Genomic DNA, 27,271 nt, shown 5'->3' with positions numbered 1-27,271 from the left:
TGTGGGGGGGGCATAGTTAGCAAGATAAATAGAAACCCCATAAATTGGGAGCTGATCTTCACTAATACATAAACAAGGGCCTTATATAAAAAATATACCTAGAACTCAAAAAATTAACCCCCAAAAAAACAAATCCCAAAGAAACAACCATCCTATTATTAAGTGGGCTAAAGAATTAAAAATAGACTTCTCTGGAGAGGAAATAAGAATGGCTAATAGACAAATGAACAAATGTTCAAAATCTGTGGCCACTAAATAAATACAAATCAAAACCACATTGAGATTCCACCTCATCCCAGTTAGAATGACCATTATAAGAAAACAAATAATGACAGATGTTGGAAGGGATATTGTCAAAAGGGAAGCTACTACACTGTTGGTGGGAATGTAAACTGGTTCAACCACTCTGGAAAGCAGTATGGAGGTTCCTCAAAAGACTAAACAACCAGCATATGTTCATTGCAGCATTAGTTATCATAGCTAAGACATAGAATTAACCCAGATATCCCTGAGTAGGTGAATGGATCAAGAAAATGCAGATATACACAATGGGATTCTATACTTCCATTAGAAAGAATGACATCACCTCATTTGTAAGGAAACAGAAAAGACTTGGAAAAAATCATATTAAGTAACATAAGCCATACTCATGGTTTCCCTCATTTGTAATAATTAGTTTATGCTTAGGATAGTCCTAAGAGAGGTTCACAAAAGCACAATAGCTATGTACATTTGACCATATAAAATCATGCTAATAGAACTGATCTCCACAATATGGAAACAAGAGGGTTTTTTTTTTTTTTGGTGTGGTTGTTTTGTTTTTGTTTTTAGTGTACTTTTGTAGTTATTTCTTTTGTCTTTTTTTCCCCCTCCGGTTTATTCCCCATGGTCACTGTTTCTGATTTCAGTACTCTTTGTCTTGTATATAAGTTTATATCTGATTTGGGGTAGGTAAGAGGAATCACAGAAACAGTGGGACAAAAGTTAAACCAAAGCAACTAGATACTGTGTTGGAATGAACTTTACAACTTGGGATAGGGGGGGTAAGGAGGGAGGGAAAGTGGGAAAAAAGGAGGGAGGGTGTAACACTTTTGGAAAAGAAATGTACTTATTACCTTATTTATGTAACTGCAACCCCTCTGTAGATCACCTTTACAATAAAATTAAATTTTAAAAGTTAATTAAGTAGTTATGCTGTTTAAAATTCCATTAAGTAGGCTTATGAATACAATGCATCTTGATAATTTCCCCCTCCCATCCTTACCCTCAAGATACTCAGTTCAATATTAAAAAAAAGATACACAGTTCAATTTTTACATAATGTATATTGAATATGTCTGCACTGATCACCCTTCCTCCCTTTATTTGTGTACTCCTTCCTCAGTGTCCTCCCCTATAAAATATGTTTCCATTTCCAGGTCCTCATTTTGTTAAAAAGTGCTTTGGTTCAACAGAAGGGTTTTGTGGGGTGTTTTTTTTTTTTGGTAATTATTTATCTGGTAAGTATTTGAGTGTCAGTTGTGTAAAACAACGTTAGTATCTCTGAAAATTAAAATGAGTGATAGAACGCAAAAACTTAATAGAAGAAATAGAAGCTACAGCTGAGATTTTAAGTAAATAGAGAAGAAAATACACTTCCAGTTAGTTAACATGCATCAGAATTAATATGGTACTTATTTAATTGGTTGAGAATTTTCCTTTTCCTGAGGGACTTGAGAAGCCACACACAAGGTATTTATTATTGAATGTGGTTTGTGTTTGTTAGCATACACATGCATGCATACACATGCATATTCCTAAGGGTTGAACTCAGGGCCTTGTGTCTCCATTTTTTTTCATTCACAGTTGGTGCTCTACCACTTAAGCCACTTTCACTTCCAGATTTTTGCTGGCCAATTAGAGATAAATCTCTCTGATTTAACCTCCAGTGTCATATCTCAGCCTCTTGAGTAGTTAGGATTACAAATGTAAGTCACCAGCACCTAGCTGAATACGTTTTTTAAATCCAGATCTCTTTTCTGCTAGTCAACCCTGAAAGCACATGTAAATGTCCTATACGCTCTTGCTCAAAGCTTCAATCTAGATCCAATCAGGTGATCCAATCAGGCATGTTCATCTTACTGTCTGGGGTTCCAAAGTTAGCAATGTACATCAAAATATTATCTGGACATAGAATGGAGCGAGATGAAAGTGACTTATGTTCTATATTTTGCAATTCAATGTTATTTTCACTTGAATATCTGGAGTGTATTTGCTATTTAACTTTTAAAAGAAGTTTAAAGATTAAAGGACTAAAAAAAAAACCCCAAAACATCCTTCCCAAGTCTTAGCATTCAATATAAGACATGTAAAAACATTCCAGGGAGGGAAGAGTTTTTATAAATTAGAATTTCTTCACTCACTCCCAACTTCTCTCTGCTAAGGTGGCCCTTCCTCTCAACATTTGTTTCTTGAATCTATGTCCAGTGTCTCTCCTTGTCAAGATAGTAGGAGAGGCCGGATATGGTCAAAGATCTTAACCAGGGTTGTAGTTGGAGTAAGGAAGGAGAAGTTTTAAGGTATAGGGGGATAGTTAAAAAAATATTATGTAGAAATCTGACTCAGGAGGGTTTAGCCAATGTTATAGCTCATATTACACAAACACCTGAAGAGGAAGTCAGAGTTTTGACTGAACTCCCGGTGTCTTCACACAGCTGACTTGGAGGGATGTGATGGTTTAGTTCATTCCAGTCTTGCATGATAAAGATGGTCATAAAGGATGACTAGACACAGAGTTTTTCTGAGGTCAACTTCACCTGACAGATGGTGGAAGGTTCTTCTAGCCCAAGGGACCCTGCTTACATTCTTCAGATAACCATTTTTGACACACTAATCCCATTTTTTATTATTATTCTGTATTCTTTATTCACATGCCTGTGACTTTACACCTGGAAATTGAGATTTTCTTGGGCTGAATGAACTAGCTGAGGCTGCAACCCTGAAATGAAGGGAAATCACCTGGAATGGTGACTTTTTTTCATCTCATGCTGTGCTCTATGGAAGTCCTCTGCCTAGATGTATCTTGCAGTGTGTCCAGAATGTAAATGTTTCTTTTTGAGTTTCTGTTTCAATATTGACATACACAATCACATAGGCCTACTGAAACCCTAGTATATGGTTTACCTTAGATTTTGAGCATAAAAAGGAGAAATACTTTGCAATAAATATATATATATATATATATATATATATAGTTTAGAATTCAGATTATTATGTTTTCAGTATCACTTTATATTCTGATGGTCAAACACATTAGTGTTCCTTTATTAGAATAATATTCGGTGACATTCCAAATGTCTTCTGATTTGACAGCAAAGTGGGAATGATAACCCACTTGCAACAGTAAAACTAGCATCTATGAAGTTCCTCATCACGGAGATAATTGATTTTATATTGGTATTTTCCAGTCTCCTCATTTGTTTAGCTTTTTTCTTGAACAGCATATTTATTATTATTTTGGATCAGATTTTGTGATCTTGATATTAAGTGAGACAGCTATGTAAACAAGCTGCAAGGCATTATTAGTTTATCAGCAGAAAGAATGTCTGGTCCATTGCCAAGACTCATTGATCTGTTTATTATGACCCTAGCCAGTATAATTTTAGTGGCAATTTAAAAAATTGTCTTAGGGTTTCACTTACAGAAGTCCAGTGGTTCATTTATTAAGCTACATTGGAGGGCTAGTTCGCTGTATAATCTTACCAGAATTATTATGACAGTTGCTATAATCTGCCGCAGCCAGGGAGCAATATTCCAATTATATGTTCTATTGTTTCACTTGTGATATGAGAGCAATACAAATTGTTGATGATAATTATGTTGATTTTCAGCAGTTTGTAAATTAGTACATTTAGAAATATAAATATACTCAAAAGCTAATATGTGTGCTGGGGCTAGTTAACGAGTATTTATTGAATGTCTATGGTGCATGTGGTAGACTATAATAGGCACAGTGGTAGGGATACCATCGACAATATAAAGCAAACAAGGAACTTACATTGGCATAGGTTGTACTTTGTGCTAGATAAGGGTGACAGTATGTTACTAATCACGTTAGGTTTTTTTCTTCTGACAGCCGACAACCCCAAAACAATGGCATAAAACAATAATTTATTATTTCTCACAAGTCTGTGTGTTGGCTAGGCTGTTATGGGCTGGTTTTATTAACTTAGACTCAGTAATGCCAGAGGAGCATCCTTTAGGAGAGTGCCTGGAATAAAGGATAGCTATATAGGAATGACAGTTGATGCTGGCTATAGGCTGGGCCCCTTGCTTTTCTTCCAGGTGGCTTCTCATCCTCCAGAAGCTGGACAAGCTCTATGATGTGTTCTCAGGGCAGTGATCCAAAAAGGGGAATGAGGAAGCTGCAAGGCCTATTGAGGTCTAGCCCCGGAAATTGCATAACCACATGTCTGCCACATTTTATTAATCAGACTTAACTAAGACTAGGCTAGATTTACAGGGTGGAGAAACAGACAACACTTCTTGATAAAGGAACAAGGATACCTGAAAAGGTATATACTTTCTAAGATGGGTTGGGATCAGTATAATATTTAATCATCTACCACACTTACCTAAAAACTAGTCCTTAGCAGTTACTTTTTGCACTTCAAAATTCCTTTTCTAGCTAGACCCAGCTCTTGTCATACTTGAAATAGATACCTATTTTAATTCAAGTTTATTTATTTATTTATTTATTTATTGGTCGGTCATGGGGCTTGAACTCTGGGCCTAATAATGCCCAGGCCCAGAGCTCTTCAGCTCAAGGCTAGTGTTCTACCACTTGAGCTACAGTGCCACTTCCGGTTTTCTGGTGGTTTATTGGAGATAAGAGTTTCACGGACTTTCCTGCCCCGGCTGGCTTTGAACCTCCATTCTCAGATCTCAGCCTCCTGAGTAGCTAGGATTACAGGCATGAGCCACTGGCGCCCGGCTTCAAGTTCCTTTAGTATCAAAGGAATTGTATATATGATTTTTGGTCAAATCGTTTGCATGAGTGTTCTGAAAACAGATCTGCTATTTGACTTAGCAATACTAGACTGCTATTAAGGACAGCTACTCAGGAGGATGAGATCTGAGGATTGGTTGGAAGCCAGCAGGAGGCTGTTATCCACAATTAACAATCAGAATAACTCTAAGTAGTGTTGTGGCTCAAAGTCAGAGTGCTAGCCTTGAGCAAAAGAGCTCAAGGACAGAGCCTAGGCCCTGAGTTCAAGCTCCTGGTGAGATGGGGTGGGGGGAGGGGAGAAGTGCTAGAGGGAAGCCCTGGAAACAAAGGAACTAATTAAATTTTGCATTTCCCAGTGTTCATTTGTTTTTAGTTGCTTTTAATTTTTTGAGCCTAAAGGCACAATCTTTTTAAACATTTAGAGAATATATCCTAATAAAAAGTTCTAAGGCTGGTGCTGGTGGCTCACACCTGTAATTCTAATTACTCAGGAGGCTGAGATCTGAGGATCTTGGTTCAAAGCCAGCCCAAGCAGGAAAGTCCGTGAGACTCTTATCTCCAATTAACCACCAGAAAACTAGACGTGGCGCTGTGGCTCAAGTGGTAGAGCACTAGCCTTGAGCGGAAGAGCTCATGGACAGCACCCAGACCCAGAGTTCAAGTCCCATCACCGACAAAACAAACAAACAAACAAAAAATAACAACAAAAAAACCGGGGGGCTCTAAAGCTGAGAGCTGGTGGTTCATGCTTTTAATAACTATTCAGGAGGCTCAGATCTGAGGATCCTGGTGGAATCCAGGCCAGGCAGACAAATATCTGATACTCTTATATCCAATTAACCACCAACGAGCTAGAAGTGGAGCTGTGGTTCAAGAGGTAGAGTGCCAGTCTTGAGCATCAAAGCTAAGAGGCAGTACTTATGCCCTGATTTCAAGCCCTAGTACTGGCACGAAATAAAAAAAATAATCTTGTCTAAAATATTATACTATTCTAGGAAATAAGTTGTTACTTGTATGACAATTTAGATGTTTTGTGTATAAAATGAATTTAGGTTGTTTTCAATATGTGACCACTGCTCCCATTAAAATATTTGGATTTAGTCATTGGTCCTCTGGAAACAAGTCTTTTCAGAATTCCCTGTGTAATTTATTTATGATGTAAATCATTTTTGAAGTTGCTTATTCATTCCCATGATTCCAAACCCAAAAGATACAAAGGAATGAATCAGCCAACATTCTCATGTTCACTTATCTCCCTCTGATAGTGTTAGCAATTTCCTGCATGTTTTTCTAGATATTCTGTACTCATATACTGCCAATACCTCATAGACAGCATACTCTACACCGTATTCTTTCTATTTTATTTTATTGTAAAGATGCTGTACAGAGGGATTACAGTTACATGAGTAAGGCAATGAATACATTCTTACCCCCTCCCTTGTTGTTCTCCCACTATCCCTTCCCCACCTCCTTCACTCCTCCCCCACCTTCGAGTTGTAAAGTTCACTTTCAATATACTGTCCTGTGGGTATCATTGTTGCAATGGATCATCCTGTGTTCTTGTTTCAGCATTTTGTTATTCCCTTCCCCTCACCAAATTAGACAAATGTATATACAAGATGCAGGGTACCAAAATCAGGTACCATGACAACAGGGGATATACCATAGGAGGAAGAACATACAAAGGAAACAACAACAAAAAAATCATACCAAGTGAAGTAAGCCAGGCCCAAAGAAATATAGGTCCCATGGTTTCCCTCATTTGTAATAATTAGTATATGTTTAGGATAATTTTTTCAGATGAGCAGAAAATCTCAAAAGCTATGTACATATGTCCATATAAGATGATGCTAAGTGAAATGAACCCCAGGACACAAGAGGTCTGTCTTTGTTGTTGTTGTTTTTAATGTCCTACACCATATTCTTCACTTTGCTTTATCCACAAATTTCTTGGTTAGTGCCTTCCTGCCTAGTAGATGGCTGTGTTTTCCATGTTACAGGGTGGACACACATCAAAGTCTGGTTTCTTTTTCTCAAAAAGGGAACCAAGCCTATCGTACTGGTACCACTTCCAAGACCTTCATGACCGTACCCACCCAGCTCTAATTATCTCCCAAAGATTCCCATCTCCAAACACTATCCACTGGCAGTCAAGGCTTTAACAATCGAAAGTGGGGATCAGTTTGTGATGAATTGATGAGGCCCTAGCTTCCTGTACTGTCCACACTCATATAAGACTTATTCTTCAATTTATACCCACTCAAGGTAAAGACTGGTAGACTACTTTGTTTTCTCTTCTTATTTTATTCTGTATGCTCAACTGCAGAGCACTTATTGTGGGCAAGGCAGTATTTTCTTTGAGCCAGTAAAAGCATTTAAAAGACACTCAAATCCTACACACTGTTAGAACTTAACATCCTTCTGTGGAGAGCTAAATAAATAAACAAACATGAATTTCTGGGGTTGCAGGTGTTAACAGGAAGAGAAAGCAGGCCAGGGGGCCAGAAAGAATGTTACGTTGAAGAGCTTAGTTCATAAGCCACCTCTTCTTCTTTTACTTAGAAGAAACTTAAACTCACTTCCTTTCTCCCAATTTTCTGTCCTATAACTTCCTGATGCATAAAGCATTGTCTTTAATATTTTGGACATTATTTGAAAGTCTTTAATAATATAAGCTAGTTATTACTTACTGAGCTCTTATTATGCATTATGTATCACACTAAACTATTTGCTTGCTTTATGCACAAATTCTTACCACAACCCTATGAGGTAAATAGTATTGTCACCATATTCAGACAAGGAAACTATGACACAGTGAAGCACAGGACTCTATCCAATAGCGTACCACATGCCCACACTATTAGAAAGTCATCAAGCTGATCAGTTGAACCCCTGTAGTTCAATTTTCCACACATGGACTCTTGATCAATATGTTCAAATTTCCATCAGTTCCCTTTAGTTAGGATAAAATTTGTTGCGTTTTAAAACTGAGTTCGAATTCACATACATAAAACTCACTCCTTTAAAGTGTATAACCCAGTAGTTTTTAGTATATCACAAAGTTCCTCAACCATTGACCACTTTCTAATTCCATAATATTTTCAGCATTCCTCCAAAGAAATCTCATGCCCATGAGAAGTCATTCATCTTCTCTCCCTGCAGCTCCCGACGACAACTCTTAATCTATTTTCTGTCTCTATGAATTTGCTTATTTTGAACATTTCATATAAATAGAAGCATATAAAATATGTGGGGATTTTTTTGTGTTTAGTTTCTATCAGCATGACAATTTTAAGATTCCCCTATATGGTAGCATGTATCAGTACCTTGTTCCTTTCTATGGATAAATAATATTCCATTATATGGTTATAGCACTTTGTATTTATCCATTCACCAGTTGATAAGCATACAGAGTTTTTTTTACCCTTTAGATACTATGATTAATGTTTCTATGAACATTCCCATACAAGCTTTTATGTGGGCAGATGTATTTAAAATGCTTAAGAATGGACTTCGGGTTTAACCTTTTGAAAAACTAGTAACACTTTTTCAAAGTTATCTCACTATTCACCAGCAGTGTGTAAGGGTTCAGATTTCTCCACAGCTTTGCCAACATTTGTTAACAATGTATCTCTCGTGCATATATGGTGGTATCTCATGAAATTAATTTTTTTCATTGTGGTAAAACATACATTAAGTTCACTGTCCATGATACAATGATAAGAAGTTCATTCACACCGTGGTGCTATCATTACCATCTTTCACTCATCCACAGAATTTTCGTGTGTGTGTGTGTGTGTGTGTGTGTGTGTGTGTGTGTGTGTGTGTGTGTGTGTGTGTGTGTGTGTGTGTGTGTGTTGGTATTAGGGCTTAAACTCCTCATGCTTCTGCTTGGCTTTTTCAGTCACAGCTACCACTACCACCTGAGCCACTTTGGGCTTTTTTGTTGTTTAATTGGATATAAGAATTTCAAAGTTTTGGCTGCCTGGCCTGGCTCTCCATCAAGATTCTGAAATCTCAGTCTCCTAAGTAGCTTGGATTACGGATGTGAGGTATAAAGCTTTGCTCACAGAACTCTTTATCATCAAAAATATAAATTCTGCAATCAAACAACAACTCTCCTTTTTCTCATCTCTCTAACCTCTACAGCAGCATTTTACACTTCTCTATGAGTTTATCTTGTATTGGTATCTCTTATGAGTAGAATAATACAGTGTTTGTCCTTCTATGATTAGCTTCTTCCACTTAGCATGTCTTCAAGTTTTATTAGTATCACACGTTCTATGTGTTTTTAAAATGTACAGTTCCCTGATGATTAACAATGTAAATGTGTTTATTGGCTATTCATACCTCATTATTTTGGAAAAATCTTTATCCAAGTCCTTTTCTTGTATCTCATGATCTGAAGGGGCCTCATGTAATTTATATATTCAAGATCAGCCTGAGCAACATGGTAAGGTTCAACTGTGCTTACATCATTATTATTTTTTTTACATAATAGTATTTTCTTGTTTTGTTAATTGCCTTTGTTTCATGCTAAAGTGGATTACTAATTTCAATCTGAATTAAAGCAGCCAGCAGAGTTAAGCAAACAAAAACATCCTTTATTTTTTTCATTTTCTTCTGGAAGCTTCCTTTCATTCCCACAGAGATAGGACAGAGCATTAGAATGATGAGTTGTATCTTTTCTTTTTAATGAAATTAGGTGTTACAGTGGCTGCTTCTGCTTTAGTCATCATGCTATTATCTCATAGTACCCATGTAAAAAATTAAAAATAAAACAAACCACAAAAATAAAGTTTAGTAAACTAGGCACCAGTAGCTGAAGTCTATAATCCTAGCTACTCTGAGGGCTGAGATCTGGGAGGACTGCAATACAAATCCTGCTCTGGCAGAAAAGGCCTTGAGTTGATAAAAAGCTAGCCTAAATGCTAAGCTCAAGTGGTTAGAACACCATCTGAGCCAACTAAATCAAGGAAGCTTGAGGCTCTGAGTTCAAACCCCAGTATCACATAAATACATACATACATATATACATAAATACATAAATAAATAAAACCTCACAGCCAATAAGATCATCTGAAGAGGCAGGGTCTTTCACTTAGGAGGTGAGTCACTCTCTTCTGTTTCTCTGCCTTGTAAGGACTCAGTGCTTCTCCATTTTCTTTGCCTGTTCTATGATCTAAGGATGCTGAAAAAAAGACTTTCACCAGACACTGAATTCCAAGGATTTAGCCTTGGTTTCCCAGCCTTCAAAACTGTAAGAAAAAAATTTCTGTTCTTTATAATTTGCCTAGTCCATCACATTTTGCTATGATAACACAAACAGAATAAGTCTCATCTACAACACTAATTATTCACCTTCTGTATTATCTACAACATGTCTCTAGGTATGCTCTTATTCCATATTTCCTCCTCCCCAACTAAAACAATGAAATATATATATATATATATATATAATTTGAATACAATCTATGAACTAGTAAATGCTAGGTACATGTTGTTCATAATAATGTAAAGTCATCTAGTCCTAAAGAAGAAAAATGTTAACTATGACAAACACTAATACAAATAATTTTAGAATTTGTGTATATTTTAATTAGCACAATTCTTAAAAATTGGTAATGGATACAGATTCCCATTGATTCTTCATTCCTCATTGTCCCTTATTTCAATCTACCCTATTTGTTACTGCCTTACTAATTTTCAACACTGTAAATCTGATCATGTCATATCCTAACTCAAGAGCTTCTATAGTTCCCCACTGCTATGCAAAGAAATATAATCTCCTGTTATTTAAAAACTTCAAAAAGTCAGTAAAAAATAAAAATTTATACTGTGGTCCAGAACAAAAATAAATACATAAGCAAACACATTCAAAGAGAAACAAGTTGTTCATAAAAAGTTTCCCTTACTATATTGTATTGTTATTATTATTATTATTACTTTTTAAGGCAATAATAATAATAGAGTCCAAGGCTTGTGCCTGCTTAGTCAGTGCTCAATCATGGAGAAACACTCCTAGCCAACAACTGCATTGTGATATTTTGAAATAAAAACAAATACATATGGGAGAGGACTTACTGAACTGATTTTCAAAATTTAAGTTTAGAAAACATGATTCGACAGTCTGGCCAAATGTGGCATGGTTTTTCAGGGTTTGGCAAATCCTACTCCAATGAACTAAAGCCTGTTTTCACATTAGAGTTAAAGAATTAAAATTATACATAAAGCAACATAATCTAGATCACATCTGAAAAAAATTCTCATTCATAAAGTCTGGGAAGAAGCCTAGAAACCTGTTTTTATTAAACCTCCCCAGTTAATTCTGGAGTGCAGCCAGGTTTATACCCAATTGATCTAACCATGAACAACTTATGCTTCCATCAACAAATATTTCTTGCTTCCTGCCCCTTTTCTGTACTTTCATTTTCCTCTACCTGGAATCAGCTTCTCTACCTCTTAGAATCTTTTGGGCCCACTCAAAGTACCACTTGCTACCCTTTCCTCCAATCACAAGAACAGTCTCATTTCCTTGATCTGTTACAAAAAGTCTTTATTTGGGTTTTGTTGATGGTACCTCTCCTACCCCACCCATAATGCTTAACTTCCTAACATACAGTATACAACCACATTTTAATTGACCCTTAGTGAGGAGAATGACTCATTTTAGTTGGATTTCTTTTTTAACTTTTAAAACTAAGATCTTTCTGTGCAGCCCAGACTAACCTGGAAATGTAGATTCTCCTGCCTGCACCATCATACCTGTCTCTGAAGTTGGGACCTGGTAAACTTTTTTGAAACATAATCTTTCATTCTGGGATCAAGCTAGTTGCAGCTAAGCAACATCAGACTGACATGTTTTTAATATTATTACAGATGTGAGATAGTTTTATGATATCATATATTCACCTGCCATGGGCATGGAATGTTCATGCATTCTAGCCATTGATTAGCTCTTTCTTAGTATTCTTTTCATCACAGCCCTCCAAAGGAAGAGATCTAAATGTTAATACCCAAAATAACCCAAGATTTAAATTCTATCTAGCCTATTTGATGACAGGCTGCCTTAAGAGTTGCTAGTGTCTGTTACCAGAAGTTTCCAGGTCATGTCTCTGAGCTTGAAGCAACTCAAATACGGTAAACATTTTGTTCCCATCTTATTTGGCTGTGCGTGTTCAGTGCACTGTTACAGTATTATGTTTTCCATTTTACATGGGTATAAATTAAAGCACAGAGAGGATTTGATTAGCTCAAGATCCAGAGTGACTGGCAGTGATGGGAATAAAGGCTGGCTCTCCAGATTCCTGGCCCAGTTCACTCTCTACCAAACCACAGGTATGTTGTCTTTTTGCTGATGAGGCCACACAGCATTCCTTGGAGGGGATACCCATTAGCTCTGGGAAGATGAAGGCACATGGGAGAAGCTTCCAGAGGGCCATTCAGAGAGTCAGAGTAAAGGCCAGTGATGTCCTGGAAGTTCGAGTGAGCTTTTCTGGATAAATTTTAGAAAACATGTGGTTAGCAAATACTTAACTGGGTTTGGGTTATTTATTTTAAATGTCAAGCCACTTCGGGTAATATCTAGTCCTGCATGTCCATCTCTTACTCTGAGTGCAACGCAAACAGAATGATAAGCAAATAGAAAGCCTTTAAGCAGACATCCTCATTGGAACGGTTAGGAAATACTTTTAGAATGAAACCAGTAACAAATAAATGAAGGTGGTGACCAAACTGCAGAACATGGTAGGCCTCCAGGTATACCATAGAAGAATGAAAATCACCGTGGGTTCGCATTATGCACTTAAGGCTGGAGTGTCACCCAACAGAGAACTTTCTAGATGGTAAATCTGACATCATCTGGAATGACAGGTGTCTGCACATTTCTCAGAACATATCCCATCATTAAACACATGACTGAACAATGTTTTACTCCACAGTTATCTGACACCTACAAGTCATCCTGGTCAGTATAGATCATGCCCTATTTTATTACCATTACAGCATTCATTACCATTTGTTAACTCATTCAACTCTGTCTTCCGCACTAGATACCACGTCCAGGAAAAGAAAGGGCCTGTTCTACCTTAGTCAAGTTGTGTGTGTGTGTGTATGTGTGTGTGTGTGTGTGTGTGTGTGTGCGTGTGCACTAGGGTTGGAACTCAGGGCTTTGAACTTACTAGGCAGGCACTCTATCACCTATTACTTCAGTCACATTCTTTTTGCTTTAGTTTATTTTCCACGTAAGGTCTCACTTTGGGGGATCAAAATCCTCCTATTTATGCCTCCCACCTGAGATCACAAGTGCACACCAAGCTGGGCCTAGGTGGCTCACAATTGTAATCCTAAATACTTAGTAGATTGAGACCTAGAGGATCTATGGTTCAAATTCGGCCTAGGCAGAAATGTCTGTAAGACTCTATCTTCAATAGCAAAATGCTGGAGGCATGGCTCAAGTGGTAGAGCATCAACCATGATCAATAAAGCTGAGCTACAGCATGAGGCCCTGAGTTCAAGTCCTGGTTCAACCTTTGCCCAGGTTGGCCTTGAACTATGGTCCTTCTGATCTCAACCTCCTGATCATCTGTGATTACAGTGTGAGCCATCAAGTATAGCCCTGTCAGGTTTTTGTCGACAGTACCTTAGTCTAGCAAGGGCTAAGTGTGTATGTATTGCATAAATTGTCATCAATGATATTACGAAGGAAATGCCTCCTTCAACCCATGGATTGCTTTAAGAAATTGCCTAACAATGATTTTGGGAATGACTTCAACATTAGGTAATACCCTCAAAATGTCCACTGGCTGCATAGTACATGTTAGCCAGGCTTCATAGTTCACTTAGGAAGATGAGCTCAGTGTTTGCATAATCAGTGGGGCAAGCTTCCTATTGGACGGTCTTTTAACTATTGTGTATTAGAGGATGAAGGGCAGGTGTCTGAGGTGTCAAGGAGCAGCTGTACCCTAGCATGAGATGCCTGCTACCCGCAGAAGAGCTCTGATGAAAAGCAGAGGAAATTACAGTTGTCGGTCCTTGTGGTCACAAGGGCATGTGTTGCATTTGCAAGGTCATCATGGGATAATTCAGGGTGTAGCTTGAACACATTCTGCTGCTGAAAGGGAGATTCTTTTTCTTACCACATCCGACACATGGTTTGCCAGAGGAAGGGCACGAGATCAGCAGCACTGATGAGCTGGCTTGGTGTTTTTAGGCCACATCTCTAGTAAACCATGACTTCTTCTGACTCCTCCAAAAAAGCCAACAGAATTTACTCATTACCAAGTGTGAACAGCAGTCACACAAAGCCTCCAGATTGCTTTTGCCTGCCATGCCAAAAGCCACTTTTCAAAAACAAAAAAAACAAAAAACAAAAAAACAAGCAACCAACCAACCACAAAAAAAAATCTTAATAATAACACTGTCAGTACTTACTGCATTAAAACTTTAGGAGGGAAAAGTTTTAACCTCTGTCTTAGCAGCAGATGAATGCAAGATTTATTTCTCTAGGTTAAATCTAGAAATTAGAAGAGAATAGGATATCATTATAAAGGCTACATGTAGGGAATCACACAGTGCACTTCCTATGCATTAAGTAGATGAAGAGCCAAACAAATGCTAAGGCCTATTTGCTGGCTGAGGGTGCATATTAATGCTCACTGCTCTACAAGCGCCTTGTGCTTCCCCAACACCTTTGGTGATGAGTCAAAGGGCATAAGACCATATGGTTGACTTGTTTGTTTGCCTGTTAGTGGGCAAATCACTTACATAGGAATTGATAGCTTAGGTTACAATCTTAGGTTGTCTATTTTCATGCTTTGTGGTCTCTGTTAAATTACTTAATCTCTCTGAGCTCTAATTTCTTCATCTTTAAAGTGGAAATAATTATTTCATGGGGCTAAGAAAATAAAGAAAAGCTGTGTATTACACACAGCCTTTAACCTTTTTATAGCTTGTTTAAAGCCCTAGAGCATTCTTTATCAACCTTATCAAAATGGCTATCAGTGTCATACTTCTTGACTGATGGACATGTAGATTATTTCCTATGATGAGTATTTTTACATTGCTAATATAACCTGTTTTGTTTTATAATATTACTCTGTTGGGGGATGGGTGGGGCATGACAATCCTGAGGCTTATACTCAGGGACTAGGCAATATTCCTAAGGTTGGCTTTTTTTATACTGTTTTTCAGTTTATTTGCTCAAGGGTTAGGGCTCTACCACTAGCCAAGTTCTACTCCTGGTTCTCTGGTGGATAACTGGAGCTAAAGGTCTCAGAGACTTGCCTGCCCAAGCTGAGCAGGAAACCGATTCTCAGATCTGAGCCTATTAGATGTAAGTACCCAGCATCTTAAAGTGTGTGACTTTGGTTGGTAATTTGGAAACAGAAAAAAAAAATTACATTATAGTTCCAGAGAACTATGTAGTATCAGTCCAGGAAATAATAAATACCTTTGTTTATATAAGCAAATTAGAAGGTAGGGTGATTATGGATTTCAGTTACAAGTTAAGGAGAAGGATGAGAATAAGGTTTTAGAACTTAACCTACTGAACATTCTCAGGGCATAGTCAAACACTTATGTATAGAAAGAGTGTGAAGTAAGTAGTATATAAGGAAAACTTCTTTTTTATTTGTAGGACAGAGATGACTTATCCAGACATCATATGGGAGATGAAAAAACACATAAATGGGATTTTTTGACAGCATTACATCGCAATCAGATAACTCTGAAAAAAAAAAAAAGACAAGCTGTAATAAAATCCCTTTCTGTTTGATGACTGGACACAACTCTATGAGTTAGAAGTAAGTTAGTACATCACAATACCCAGCAACTGAAATAAAGCAAAGTAAAAGAAGCCTAATATGTGTGTGTGTGTGTGTGTGTGTGTGTGTGTGTGTGTGTAAGTATAACTGAAATCAAAATTTATCATCATCATGAATAACTTTAGAACTGTGATGAGGGGACTTTAATTCCTACAGAAATCTGTTTTTCATATGGAAGTATTTCATACCCAAGAACTAAAGTTTGTTCCCATTAACTATTACACTAAGTCTCTTTTTAGTTTATATGTCTGTTTTACAGAGACAGTGGAAGTTTAGAAAATACTAATCGGCATTTTATTATTTTATTTTATTGAGACAGGATCTCATCATATAGACCAGGCTAGTCTGGTCTCAGCATCTCCATTGCCAGGATTTTAACCTGATGCCATCACACCCAACTTTCATCTTGATTTCTAATAAAGGCTGCACATGTAAAATTTTTTTTTGCATTTTGTGTTGACTTTTGCTGAATTGTTGAGAGTGAATCTGAAACAATTTTAAAGTTGAGCATTTGTATGTGTGTTGTTCCATATAAATTAGTCTTCTTTTTTTTTTTTTTTTTGTCGGTTCTGGGGCTTGAATTCTAGGCCTGGGTACTGTCCCTCAGCTCTTCAGCTTAAGGATAGCACTGTCTACCACTACAGCCACAACACCACTTCCAGTGGTTTATTGGTGATAAGACTCTCATGGACTTTCTTGACCCCGCTGGCTTTGAACCGTGATCCTCAGATCTCAGCCTCCTGAGTAGCTAGGATTACAGGTGTGAGCCACTGGTGCCTGGCTTAGTCTTCTTTTTTAATAATGAAAATACTGTCTGCCCTGAGTTTGGATTTGACACTTAAAATGAATTACACTTTTAACTCAGATTTTCCTTATAACATTTATGTTTCCTTTTCTTTGTATTAAAAAAACAGCCTTAGTAAATATAGTGAGTAGTATATGAATAAAAATGAACATTCAGATATTCTATAAGGTTAACAGCACTACACAAAATCTTATGCTTGAAACTGTCACTTTTTGGGTTTCCAAACACAATTTCTAAGGAATAGATTGTGCAAATAAACTTACATTTAATTATTCTGCAGAACTGACTCACCAATAGCAGTAAACAGGAACAGGAACACAAATTTATAATGTGGCTACAAATACAAACAAAATTAACTGGTCAGATGATATACTTCTGGAAATGTCACCCTTTAAATTTTAAGATTCTCTGGGTCAGTACTAAGTTCATTCTAACAAATAATGTCTCCAAGTTGATAAGTTTTCATTCACATAGGAGAATTACAATGATTTCCTTGGTTGGTTGGTTGGTTGATTCCTTCCTTCTTTTGTTTCTTCCTGTACTGAAGCTTGAACACAGGGCCTCCCTCTTTCTCTCTTGGCTTGATTGCACATAGTTGGTGCTCTACCACTTGAGCAAACTCTCTAGCCTAGCATTTTGCTCATTATTTTGGAGATGGAATCTCACAGACTTTTCTTCAGAGGCTGACTTTTAACTGGGTCCTCTGAATTTTTTTTTTTTTTTTTTGTTAGACATAGGGCTTAAACTCTGGGCCTGGGCGCTGTCCCTTAGCTCTTCAGTTTAAGGCTAGCACTCTACCACTTGAGCCACAGCGCCACTTCCGTTTTCTGGTGGTTTATTGTAGATAAGAGTTTCACAGACTCCTGCCCAGGTTGTCTTTGAACCCTGATCCTCAGATCTCAGCCTCCTGAGTAGTTAGGATTACAGATGTGAGCCACCAACACCCAGCTATGAACTTTTTGAGTAGCTTAGAATTACAGGTGTGATTCATTGGTGCCTAATCAGTTTATTTACTGATCTGAACAGATTTTTTCTTAGAACTTTGCAATAAACTAAACTAAATTTCATGGGAAATGACAAAAGTGAATACCTACATGGAAACTAAACACACAGCGTTTTCCCCATTTCTAATATTTAGGAAGCTTTAAGCAGCAAGTAATAAAGATGCAAGTTCAACATACAGAGATTAATCATGCAAAATAAATTTTTAGCAGACTAGAATGTAATTCATTAAGTCAGTAATGACCATGAGCTCAGGTTCAGGACTGAGGAAAAAGCCCAGACGTAGGAGCATACACAAGGCCCTGAGTTCAAGCCAGCATAAAAAAAAAAAAAGAATGAATAAGTAAATAAACAAATGTTGCTCAGGTGTTTTCTACTTTCCCACAACATTATCCCTAGTGTATGGGCTCCCTTTGGTTGCAAGACAAATGTACCTGTTTCTGGTACCACATCACTGAATGTTAATATCTAGAACAAAGAAGGGACTGTTTATTTATTGTCAAACCTTTATGTGTAATTATTTTTCATTATCTTGAAATAGTTGTAGAAAAGGGTTTCATTTCAACCTCTCAGTTTATTAGTACATTGCATCTTGATCACTGTTAATTTTAATGAGTAAAATAATCTTTCCCAGAAGTCTCTTCAATGACTTCCTCTCATCCTTCATTTTCTAAAGTCAAGTAACATGCTCATCCTTAGGCCAATCACAGCAAAAGTGAAAATGGCTACCATAACCAGCAGCATGGATGACGGGAGAGTAGCTCTTGTGTAGGCCAGCCATCCACAAACCCTTTGATTTTATGATATCTTAAGATGGTCCTTATTTTTAAACTTCTTGAACAAAATTTTTGAAGACAATAAGGAGATTTTTATGGGCAATAGATATTAATATTTATTAGAAATTAAATTCTGAAATAAAAAGTTAAGAATCCATTTAAAATAACACTAAACTCACTAGTTGTTAATATTCTGTGGTTGAGAGAATAATAGCCCCTACTAATAATAGTCCACATGCTAATCCTTAAATTAAGGCTGGTGAGGTGGCTAGATTATCTTGGATCATCTAGAGAGGACCAATATAATTACAAGGGCAGTTATAATGCAAAGACAGGAGCAGATAGATGAGTATCACAGTGATGAAGTTTGAGGAAGATGTGTCTAGCTAGTGCAGGTTCAAAGATGTAAAGGGGTGATGAGTCAAATAGTGGCCTGAAGAAATTAGATTTTCTTCAAGGATATAGAAAGGAACAAAAGCCTGAAAATAATCTTGAGTTGAGCTTAGTGAAACCTGTTTCTGATTTCAGACCTCATTAAAACTAGAATTATAAAATTTTGTGATTTAATCTACTGGTGTGTGTGTGTGTGTGTGTGTGTGTGTGTGTGTGTGTGTGTGTGTGTGTGTGTGTGTGTGTGTGTGTGTGTGTGTGTGTGTGTGTGTGTGTGTGTGTGTGTGTGTGTGTGTGTGTGTGTGATTTAATCTACTGGTGTGTGTGTATGTTGGTACCGGTTTGCACATGGCTGGAAGTTTACCACTTCAGCTACCTGGTATTTTTATTGGTTAACTGGAGATGGAGTTTTGTGGGTTTTTCTGTGTGGGCTAAGTTTTGAGCTAAGAAACTTCAGGTCTTAGCCTCCAGGATTCCAGGTATGAGCCACCAGAGTGCAGCTTGAGCCAGCCACTAGCTTCTAGCTCTGAGTTTGTAGTAATGTGTCACAGAAGCAAAGAGAAACAAGCAACACACATTTTCAAACTAACAGTAATTGTTTTCCAAAACAAAAAAAATAGTGAGAATAGAGGCAAAGACTTACAATTTTGTGGCACCGCTCTTAAATTCTGATGGAGGAAAAGAGAGGTGGATCATCTTGTCTCTAACATTAAGACTGTTGTGATAATCACATATCACATTTTCTTTGAAAGCAGCTATAAACAGATGAAAGAAAAGAGTGAGTAAAAGCAAATAGCTTCTTGTTATCGCAACAAAAAATACTTTTGACTTCCCAGACTTCTTAAAATGGCTTCAGGGATTCCTGAAATCCCCATCCCACACTTTGAGGATCACTGGTTTACCATATCCTACAAAAGAACAGACTCTTTTTTCTCTCCTTACAGTTCTAGAGCAAACTTGCCTGGTGATACGGTTATCAGATCAATGTAATGTACAATTTTGACATTTCTTCATTAAGTCAAGCAATATTTACAATATTATACTTGGCGCTACACAGGTTGAACAAGTTAGATCCAGTCCTTGCCCTGGTAGAGCTTACATTTTAGTTGAAGAAAAATAATACACATATAAAGTAAAAAAACGCACATAATTATAAGGGATACAAAAATATGTAATGGGAGAAAGTGATGAGTATTCTGGATGGTGGGTAAAAAGCTACTTGAGTCTGCTGAAATGAAATTAGAGCTGATATATGAATAATAAAGAAAACATGAGAGAACATTTCAAGCAAAGGGAAGAGTAGTAGCAAAGAGTAGAAAGGAGGTTGACAAGTTAGAGGAACAAAAGGAAAGTCAATGTGGCTTGACTGTGGTCCACCAGGGAAATGAACAAATTGGAATAGGAGAGTTGATAGAGTGAGGCTGGTATATATAGATCATTAAGGTCTTGCTGAGCACAAAAAGGACTTAAGCCTTTATTCCAATTGCCATATAAGCCCACTGGAGGAAGTAAGAGACTGAAATTCTCTTTGCTTTCCCCCCCCCCCCTGTAAATTCTACCACCTTCTCTAAGGGCTGCTTTTAAACCCAACACATTCTCCATCTTGCTAATGATTGTCCAGAAAGGCAGAGGGACCTCAAATGGACACATCTTGCCGCACATAAATTGTTTGTAAGTTAACATCAAAAACAGACAGCTCTGGAACCAATCAGGGGAATGTAAATTGCAGGTTGCTTGATAGAGAGTTAACTTCTACATGTTGGCCAGGGTAGGTGTACAGCCAAATTTGCACTGTGTGAATAAAATTGTTTGGCAGCTGCTGGTCTGTCACTTGTCCAAAGTAGTAAGTGTGTGAATGAATTCACATGGTAATGACTCTGAAATTAGCAACTACCTTTTGTCATCTTTCTATGACACAGGAAAACACACCAAAACTTGGCTTGTTTCTGGACAATTCTTGGGATGCTTCTCAGTTGCTCAGAATGCACATTTGGTCATCATTATCCCTTGTATAATCAATTTCTACAAACTGCAGGATGATGTTACAGTTATGTTTAGAGAATAAGGGAACATGCTCCACACCTTAATCAAATCATCTAAAGATGAGTCTTCTTAGATAACATGCATTTAAGAAGATGCGGATAGTGGTGGTTAGATACTACTCTATATTTTATGCCACCATGAGAGAAGTAATCTTGTCTTCCACGGGACACTTGGGAGATGAACCATGTGCCTAAAACTCTAAGGTATTTACTATAATATGGGAGAAATGTTTACTAGACAAGTTGTTCCACAATAAATTGATGCATAGAATCCACAAATACAGAAGTGGCTTGAACCTTGTTTTGAAAGAGTACAAGAATGGAAACAATCAAATATTTGGAGTTGAGTACCCACAACTCCAGGTGTAGTGCCCCCATCCCCGCATTTTTTTTTTTTTTAAGGCTGGATCCATGTGAAGAAGCTTAATCACATTTTCAGGCCAGCTGTGGTTACTTTGGGACCTTGTCAGGAATGGCTTCCGAAAGTTTTTTTTCTTTCTTAAAGAATTCATTATTGTGAAAAATTACAGTAAACTTCAGGACAGACTGCATCAAAGAAAATTCCGTAATTCCAAGCCTACCTATTTTCAAAAGAATCTAATTGTGATCTCTGAATGCAATTATGCAGACTCTCTCTCCCTCTACTTGGGGAAGAGAGAAAGGAAGGATGATTTTTGTCTCTTCAGTAAGGAGTAATCAAACCTGTTGTTGGGGCCAAGCAAATCTTCGGGATTCTCTTGATTTCTTAGTGCTTAGGGAGTATGCTTGAAACCTGTGTTTTCCTCCCTAAATCAGATGAGCAGAAAAGTTTTCTCTAGCTATGATAAATCTGCACCACGCAGAGATGTTTTTGGCATGCGGTGTGTATTAGGAAGATGATAAAGATTCGGCTCTCCCCTGCACCCCCAATCTCGCAGCCCAGGAGTGGGTTTCGCCTGCGTGTAGGAAATGTCCTTCAGCTGCAGGCGTGTGTGCGCGCAGAGCAGAGCCGGGGCAGGGCGACTCGGGTCGGCTGAGTGTCACCCACAGATGTGACCGGTCTTCCCCACCAGAGGCGGCCTCCTCCTTCCTCTCCCCTGCCCAGCTCCAACCCAAGGCCCGCGGCCCAGACCCGGGGGGAGGAGGGGGGGGGAGGAAGGGGAAGGAAGCTCTCGCCGCAAGCCGGCGTCTGGCCTGGCACAAATCTCGCCAACACCAGAAACTTTTTTTTAATTCCCCCCACACCACCTCCCCCAGCTGTGCGCAACTTTTGGCCTCTTCTCCCAGCACGCTGTCCCGAGCTTCTGTCCCCTGGGTCTGCTCTCCGCGCCTCCCTAGCGGCACGCGGGGACCCGGGCTGAGACGGGGCGCAGACGGCGGGGACGCGCGGAGGAGCCGGGGAGCCGGCGGAGAGGGCGCGGCGCGGCGAGGCGCGAGGAACCGGTCGCAGGCGACGAGGACCGGCGGCGAGTGCCCGGGAAGGAAAGCGCCACCGCGGGCGGCTTGCGGGAGTCGGAATAAAGTTCGCGCCCTTTCCCCGGCGCTCCGCAGCCCTCGCCTCCGCGTCCTCCCCCCTCCCTTCCTACACCCCCACTTTTTCTTTCTTTCTTTCCTTGACAGCTGGGCGCCGAGCGGCCACCTCCACCTCCACGCCCGCGCGGGGCTCCCCGGGGGGCTCCAAAGTTGTTTTTCTAGCCCCGGAAAGAGCCACACGGACACACAGAAAGGAGGGCGAGAGAAAGAAATAAAACAAACAGCCAGCCCCTAAACTAACAGGCTGTGTTGGTGGGGAGAGTGGTGAAATACACATCCCCTCCCCAGCCCTCCGAGCCCCCGGAAAGCCGGGGACAAACAACAGCCACAACCCCCACGCGGGCTCCGCCGACGCCGCGCCGGGGACGCAGCCTGGCCGGCGGGACAGACTGGAAGAGAGGGGGTGCAAGAGAAACTTGTGGGGTTGGCACGGCCTCCCCGGCCCCGGCCCTCCTAGAGCAGCACCCCCCCACCCCCCCTCCCGGGACAGTCCGTTCCTTTTTTTTTTTTTTTTGGTCCGAGGAGGAGCGAGGGGAAGCGCCGGGCCGGGCCGCGGGGAGCGAGCGCGACCCTGGGCGCGGGTGTAAATCAGTCACCTGAGCGCCGAGGGGCCGCGGCGAGGGCGCGCGCGGGCGGGCGGGCGGGCGGGCGGGCGGGGAGTGGCGGAGGCGGCGAGCGCCGAGCGGCCCGGAGGAAATCGGGAGGGGGGGAGGGAAAGAAAGGCCGAGTCTGCGGGAGCCCCGGCGGCCGAGGGGCTGGTCCAGGCGCGGCCGCTAAGAGGAGACCAAGAGGCGGGGGCTGCACTTGACAACCAGCATGCCGAGATGGTAAGAAGTTTCCACCCTCCTTTTCCTTTTCCTTTAAAAAAAAAAATTCTGGACTTTGGAAGAAATGACCCCGACGCCGGAGCGTCCCCGGGGCCGGCCGGGCGCGGGGGGCGGTGGGGTGGGAATGGAGGGGTGTGTGTGCGGGGGGGGGGCTGGGGGGGGGTCGTGTCGGCCTCCCCGGGCCAGCGGCGTGAGGTGGAAGCGGCTTGTGTGTGGGGTCGCTTTGAGGGCGGGCAGGGGAGAGGAAACCCGGTCCAACCTGGTCCCAGCTGTGCTCCCGAAATCCTTCCCTAAACTTGGCCCCAAGTTTCCGAGGCGAGCTCCAGGTGGGAGGGCGCGCGAGTGAGCGAGTGCGTGTGCGAGCGGGGTGGCTCCCGCTCGGCCCTCCGGCCAAGGTGAGGAGCGGAGGCTCTCAGGGAGTTGGGGACCGGCGGGGGAGGGGGAGAGGAAGAGGGGTGTGTGTTGGGGGGGGACGCGGAGGATGAATGGAGCGCTGCTGTGAGGAGCTGGGGGCGCAGAGGAAAAAGCGCTTGGGATCCACGGTAACTTTTATCAACTTGCGAGCGAGTGAGGGACGGGTGGCCGGGCGTAGGGTGCCCAGGGCGCGCCGGGGGTGCCCGTGCCGACCAGCCCGGGGTACGGCCACCGGCCCAGGACACGTTTGGCTCATCCTCCCCACTCCCTTCGTAAAGTGAGGATGGTAAGAAACCTTCCTTCAGGTTTTTCTTTGCTTTCTTTCTCTTTCTTTCTTTTTTTCTTTTTGGAAGAATGCGCAAAAACGCAGGGCCAGAGAAGCCACCTTGGATATGCACGTGTGTGTTATTTCCCAAGTGCGGTTCTAAGACGTGTTTTATTTAACACATTTGATTGGAGGGGGGGGGGATCTGGGGCCAGAAGATGGAGCAAAACAAATATTTATTTATATTTTGATCCAAAACAAAACTAAACAAGATCTACAGGGAAAGAAGGGTAAGATTTTTTTTTCTTTTAAGTTCCAAGTCCCAGTGTTGGAGGAAATGGGACTGACATTGTGAAGCAGCGAGAAAGCCCGCAACAGCCCCTCTCTCTCTGCGAGCCGCTTCTCTGCAGCGAGGACTCCTGGGGCAGGGAGTCTGCCTGAGATGAGCTTCTCTGTCCATCTGCTCTCGGGGAGTGATTTGTTTAGAAAAGGGCCCGACCACTCCCTTTTAGTTACCGTCCACCCCAGCGTGGCTCTTGTTACCTCCTCCCTAAGCATCTTGATCCTCTGTGTTCCCGTGTGTAGATAAAATATAAAAGAAAAAGGATGATAACGAATTGGTTCTCTCCCTCCTTTCTCTCTTCCCCTAATGTGACATCTCTTGTTGCAGTGATCAAAGTCACAAGTGAGGTGTAGGAGATGCTACTGTCAAAATGCAGGCACAGACACACACGCGCACACACACTCATACACCAATGCGCCCAGGACTGTGGTTACAGTGAACGCTGACAGAAATTAAAGTGGTTTTGAAAACAGCGTGCGATTTATGATGGTTCCCATTTACCCCAGAGTCAAGCTGTTGTAAAACTGATGTACAAAAGACATCATACAATAACCTTGGGCGCGTAGGATTAAAGTGGCAGAAAGTGGCCTGTTGCATTTTTTAAAATTGTACTCCATGGACAGTTGTAGTTGTTGGAACCCGTGTTTAAGCAAGGCATTAAAAATATTAAATATGTCCATTGAGAGCTGGAGAGATTTTCATCTGATGGCATTTTACTGAAGAAAATTGTGCAAGCCAGTGTAGGTATTATCTTTCTTCTCTTTTTCCCTTAGCCATTATGAGCGTTTGTCTACACATCTATCCCTGTATACTACTCACTTTCAACAGTGGCAAAGATGATTTGTCATTCACTATTTTGCATTCTGCAGTTTTAAATATTACTGTGCATACATATACATGCTTTAATTGCGGTTTACTTTTGGCATTAGTACTTAGTGTGTCTGATCTGAAGGACTCTAGTAGTGAGACCTTCCTTGTACAAGTTAATAGAACTTCCTTTTACCCTTTGGAATCACACACGCAGAAATCCCTTCTGAACCTTTAGAGAGGCTCTGTGTTTTATATCATACTTGTAGCTGTTTCATTTAAGCTGTTCAGTCTTAATGAAGTTCTTAGTTGTAGCTACTCATTGTGTTCCCAGAGAGCAGTGTATTTGAAATCCAGATTGCTAATCACTTTACCAAAGTATGGGAGTATCTTCACCTCAGGGAAGTAATACTGAGCATGAATGGGAACTTTATTTAGAGGATCTTGTGAGATAGGTCTGAAATGCCACCCACATCCATTGAGAATATTAAGGGGGTTATGTTTGTGTGTAAAATTTTGACTATGAATTGACCCCATGTGATTTTTAAGATAAATTTTTAGAGACTATTAATAGCAGTAGTACATTCTTAATACCTGTTTTTTTTCCCTCCTACCTGAGATGTAAGTTATCTGTCAGGCAAGGATATGTGATTGCAAAAAGAAGCAGACAAAAGCAGAGCTGACTATTGCTGTATTAAAATGTAAGTGTTACAGTTTGAATTTTCAAGTGAGAGTTTTTGAGTTCAGTGCTTTACATAACATTTTGTCCTAATCTTGCTTGCTGTCAGGGATGTTTCATGGTTGTGCAATTGCTGCAGTCAAGAATGCCAATTTGCATTCCAGGAGTGTCATTTGATTACTTTTATCTGCGCAGCTCCAAGACCGGCCCAGACCTCTCGTTTCATCTTGCCATGTCACGAGTCAATGCTGTGTCGTCTTTTCAAAAATCTGCCTGATTTAGACAAGAAAGAAAAGTACTTTCATGTTGCAGCCGCAGTCCCCTGCTAACTTGTCAGCAGCAGGATATGATTCACTTGGGCCCAGAAGAATGGAATAGAGAGGCGGGTTAGGCCGTTCAATAAAGCCCACGGACAGGTAGTGTGTGACATCCCCAGAGAGCCACAGTTAATGAAGAACAGGTCTGCTTAGTTCTCCACACGCTGACCTGGTGCTGTCCCCACAGTTTTCTCATTTGATCTTTCCCAGCAAATTGATCTTTTCTTGTATTTTTTTTTTTTTTGCCTTCCAAGTTAGTCCTTGTGGGACTGAAATTAGCAGAGCAACTTAAGTTGGATAATACAGCTGTTCAGAAAAGAAGAAATTGGACACTGGCGCAGAAGAAGGATGGGGGTGGGAGGGTAGATGGAGCTATTCTTTTTGTTGTTTCTGGGAATATTTCTTACATGAAGGGAGTCCAAAATAGGTGATGACTTGGAGCCAGTGGTTTCCTTTACTTGTAATTTTAGAGTTAAGGTTCAGCACTGTTTTAAATATCCTGTAAGTATTTGCAAGATGGCCTTAGTGGGTGTGAAGAGTTTGATGTAGTGTTGTCTGTACTCTCACTTATTTGGAGTGATTTGCCAGTGGACTTTGGCTTTTATGGCTATTGTAAGATGGACTAAATATCAATGGCATAACTCAACTATATTATTTATGGTCTTTTAAATAACTACAATACCCAAATAACCAATACTGATTTACAGAAAAGATTAAACAATAAAAAAAGTCATTACCAGTGTTGTATATAAATATTACGGTACATGAAAATGTTTTCTGCAGAGTACCACAAGCATCTTTGTTTCACGTAAACTCTGCAGATACACTGTTAAATAGTTTCTCTCTGCAAGATTTTGTGTTTAAATGTAATCTTTTAGAATTCAGACAAATTCGCAGGTTTGGAATGTGGATGTTCACATACTGTTTTTTTAGATTTAAATTTTATACACTGTGCAAATCTAAATTAGAAATGTGTATATAGTTTATACAGGTTAGAGTTTCACTACAGAAAACTGTGTACACACAGCTTTAGTTGGAAGCAATTAATAGATTCTTTGCTTGATGCATAAATGAAGAGCAATGCTTTTTTAATTCCTCTGCAGATGGTCTCATTTACCATCTACATCCTGACAAGAAACAGAGTTGAAAACAATATTTCTTGTGGAAGGGGAGGCAGTCGTCTCAAATCTTTCCTTGTTGGATAAGAATTACATACAATCATTGGTTAGTAAACTCCTCTCTAAAGAGCTAGAGGGAGCCTCATGATTTTATTAGATATACT

At 40.0% G+C, this 27,271-nt stretch overlaps 1 protein-coding gene across 4 annotated transcripts in view; it reads left to right on the top strand.

Annotated features, from left to right (window-relative positions):
- Positions 1-23,084: 23,084 nt before the first annotated feature.
- Positions 23,085-27,271, top strand: part of Bnc2 (basonuclin zinc finger protein 2) — a 433,182-nt gene continuing 428,995 nt past the window's right edge. For all 4 annotated transcript variants that reach the window (XM_070007731.1, XM_070007722.1, XM_070007714.1 and 1 more), the window contains exon 1: positions 23,085-23,164. In XM_070007731.1, coding sequence (XP_069863832.1) covers positions 23,162-23,164 — 3 coding nt within the window. In that variant the 5' untranslated portion in view covers positions 23,085-23,161. The remainder of the gene's footprint in view (positions 23,165-27,271) is intronic.

Source organism: Dipodomys merriami, unplaced genomic scaffold (assembly GCF_024711535.1).
Source record: "Dipodomys merriami isolate MVZ:Mamm:240054 unplaced genomic scaffold, mDipMer1.0.p SCAF_11, whole genome shotgun sequence".
Lineage (NCBI taxonomy): Eukaryota > Metazoa > Chordata > Mammalia > Rodentia > Heteromyidae > Dipodomys > Dipodomys merriami.
The sequence above is the reverse complement of the archived record's forward strand: the minus strand, read 5'-3'. Positions and strand labels throughout refer to the sequence as shown.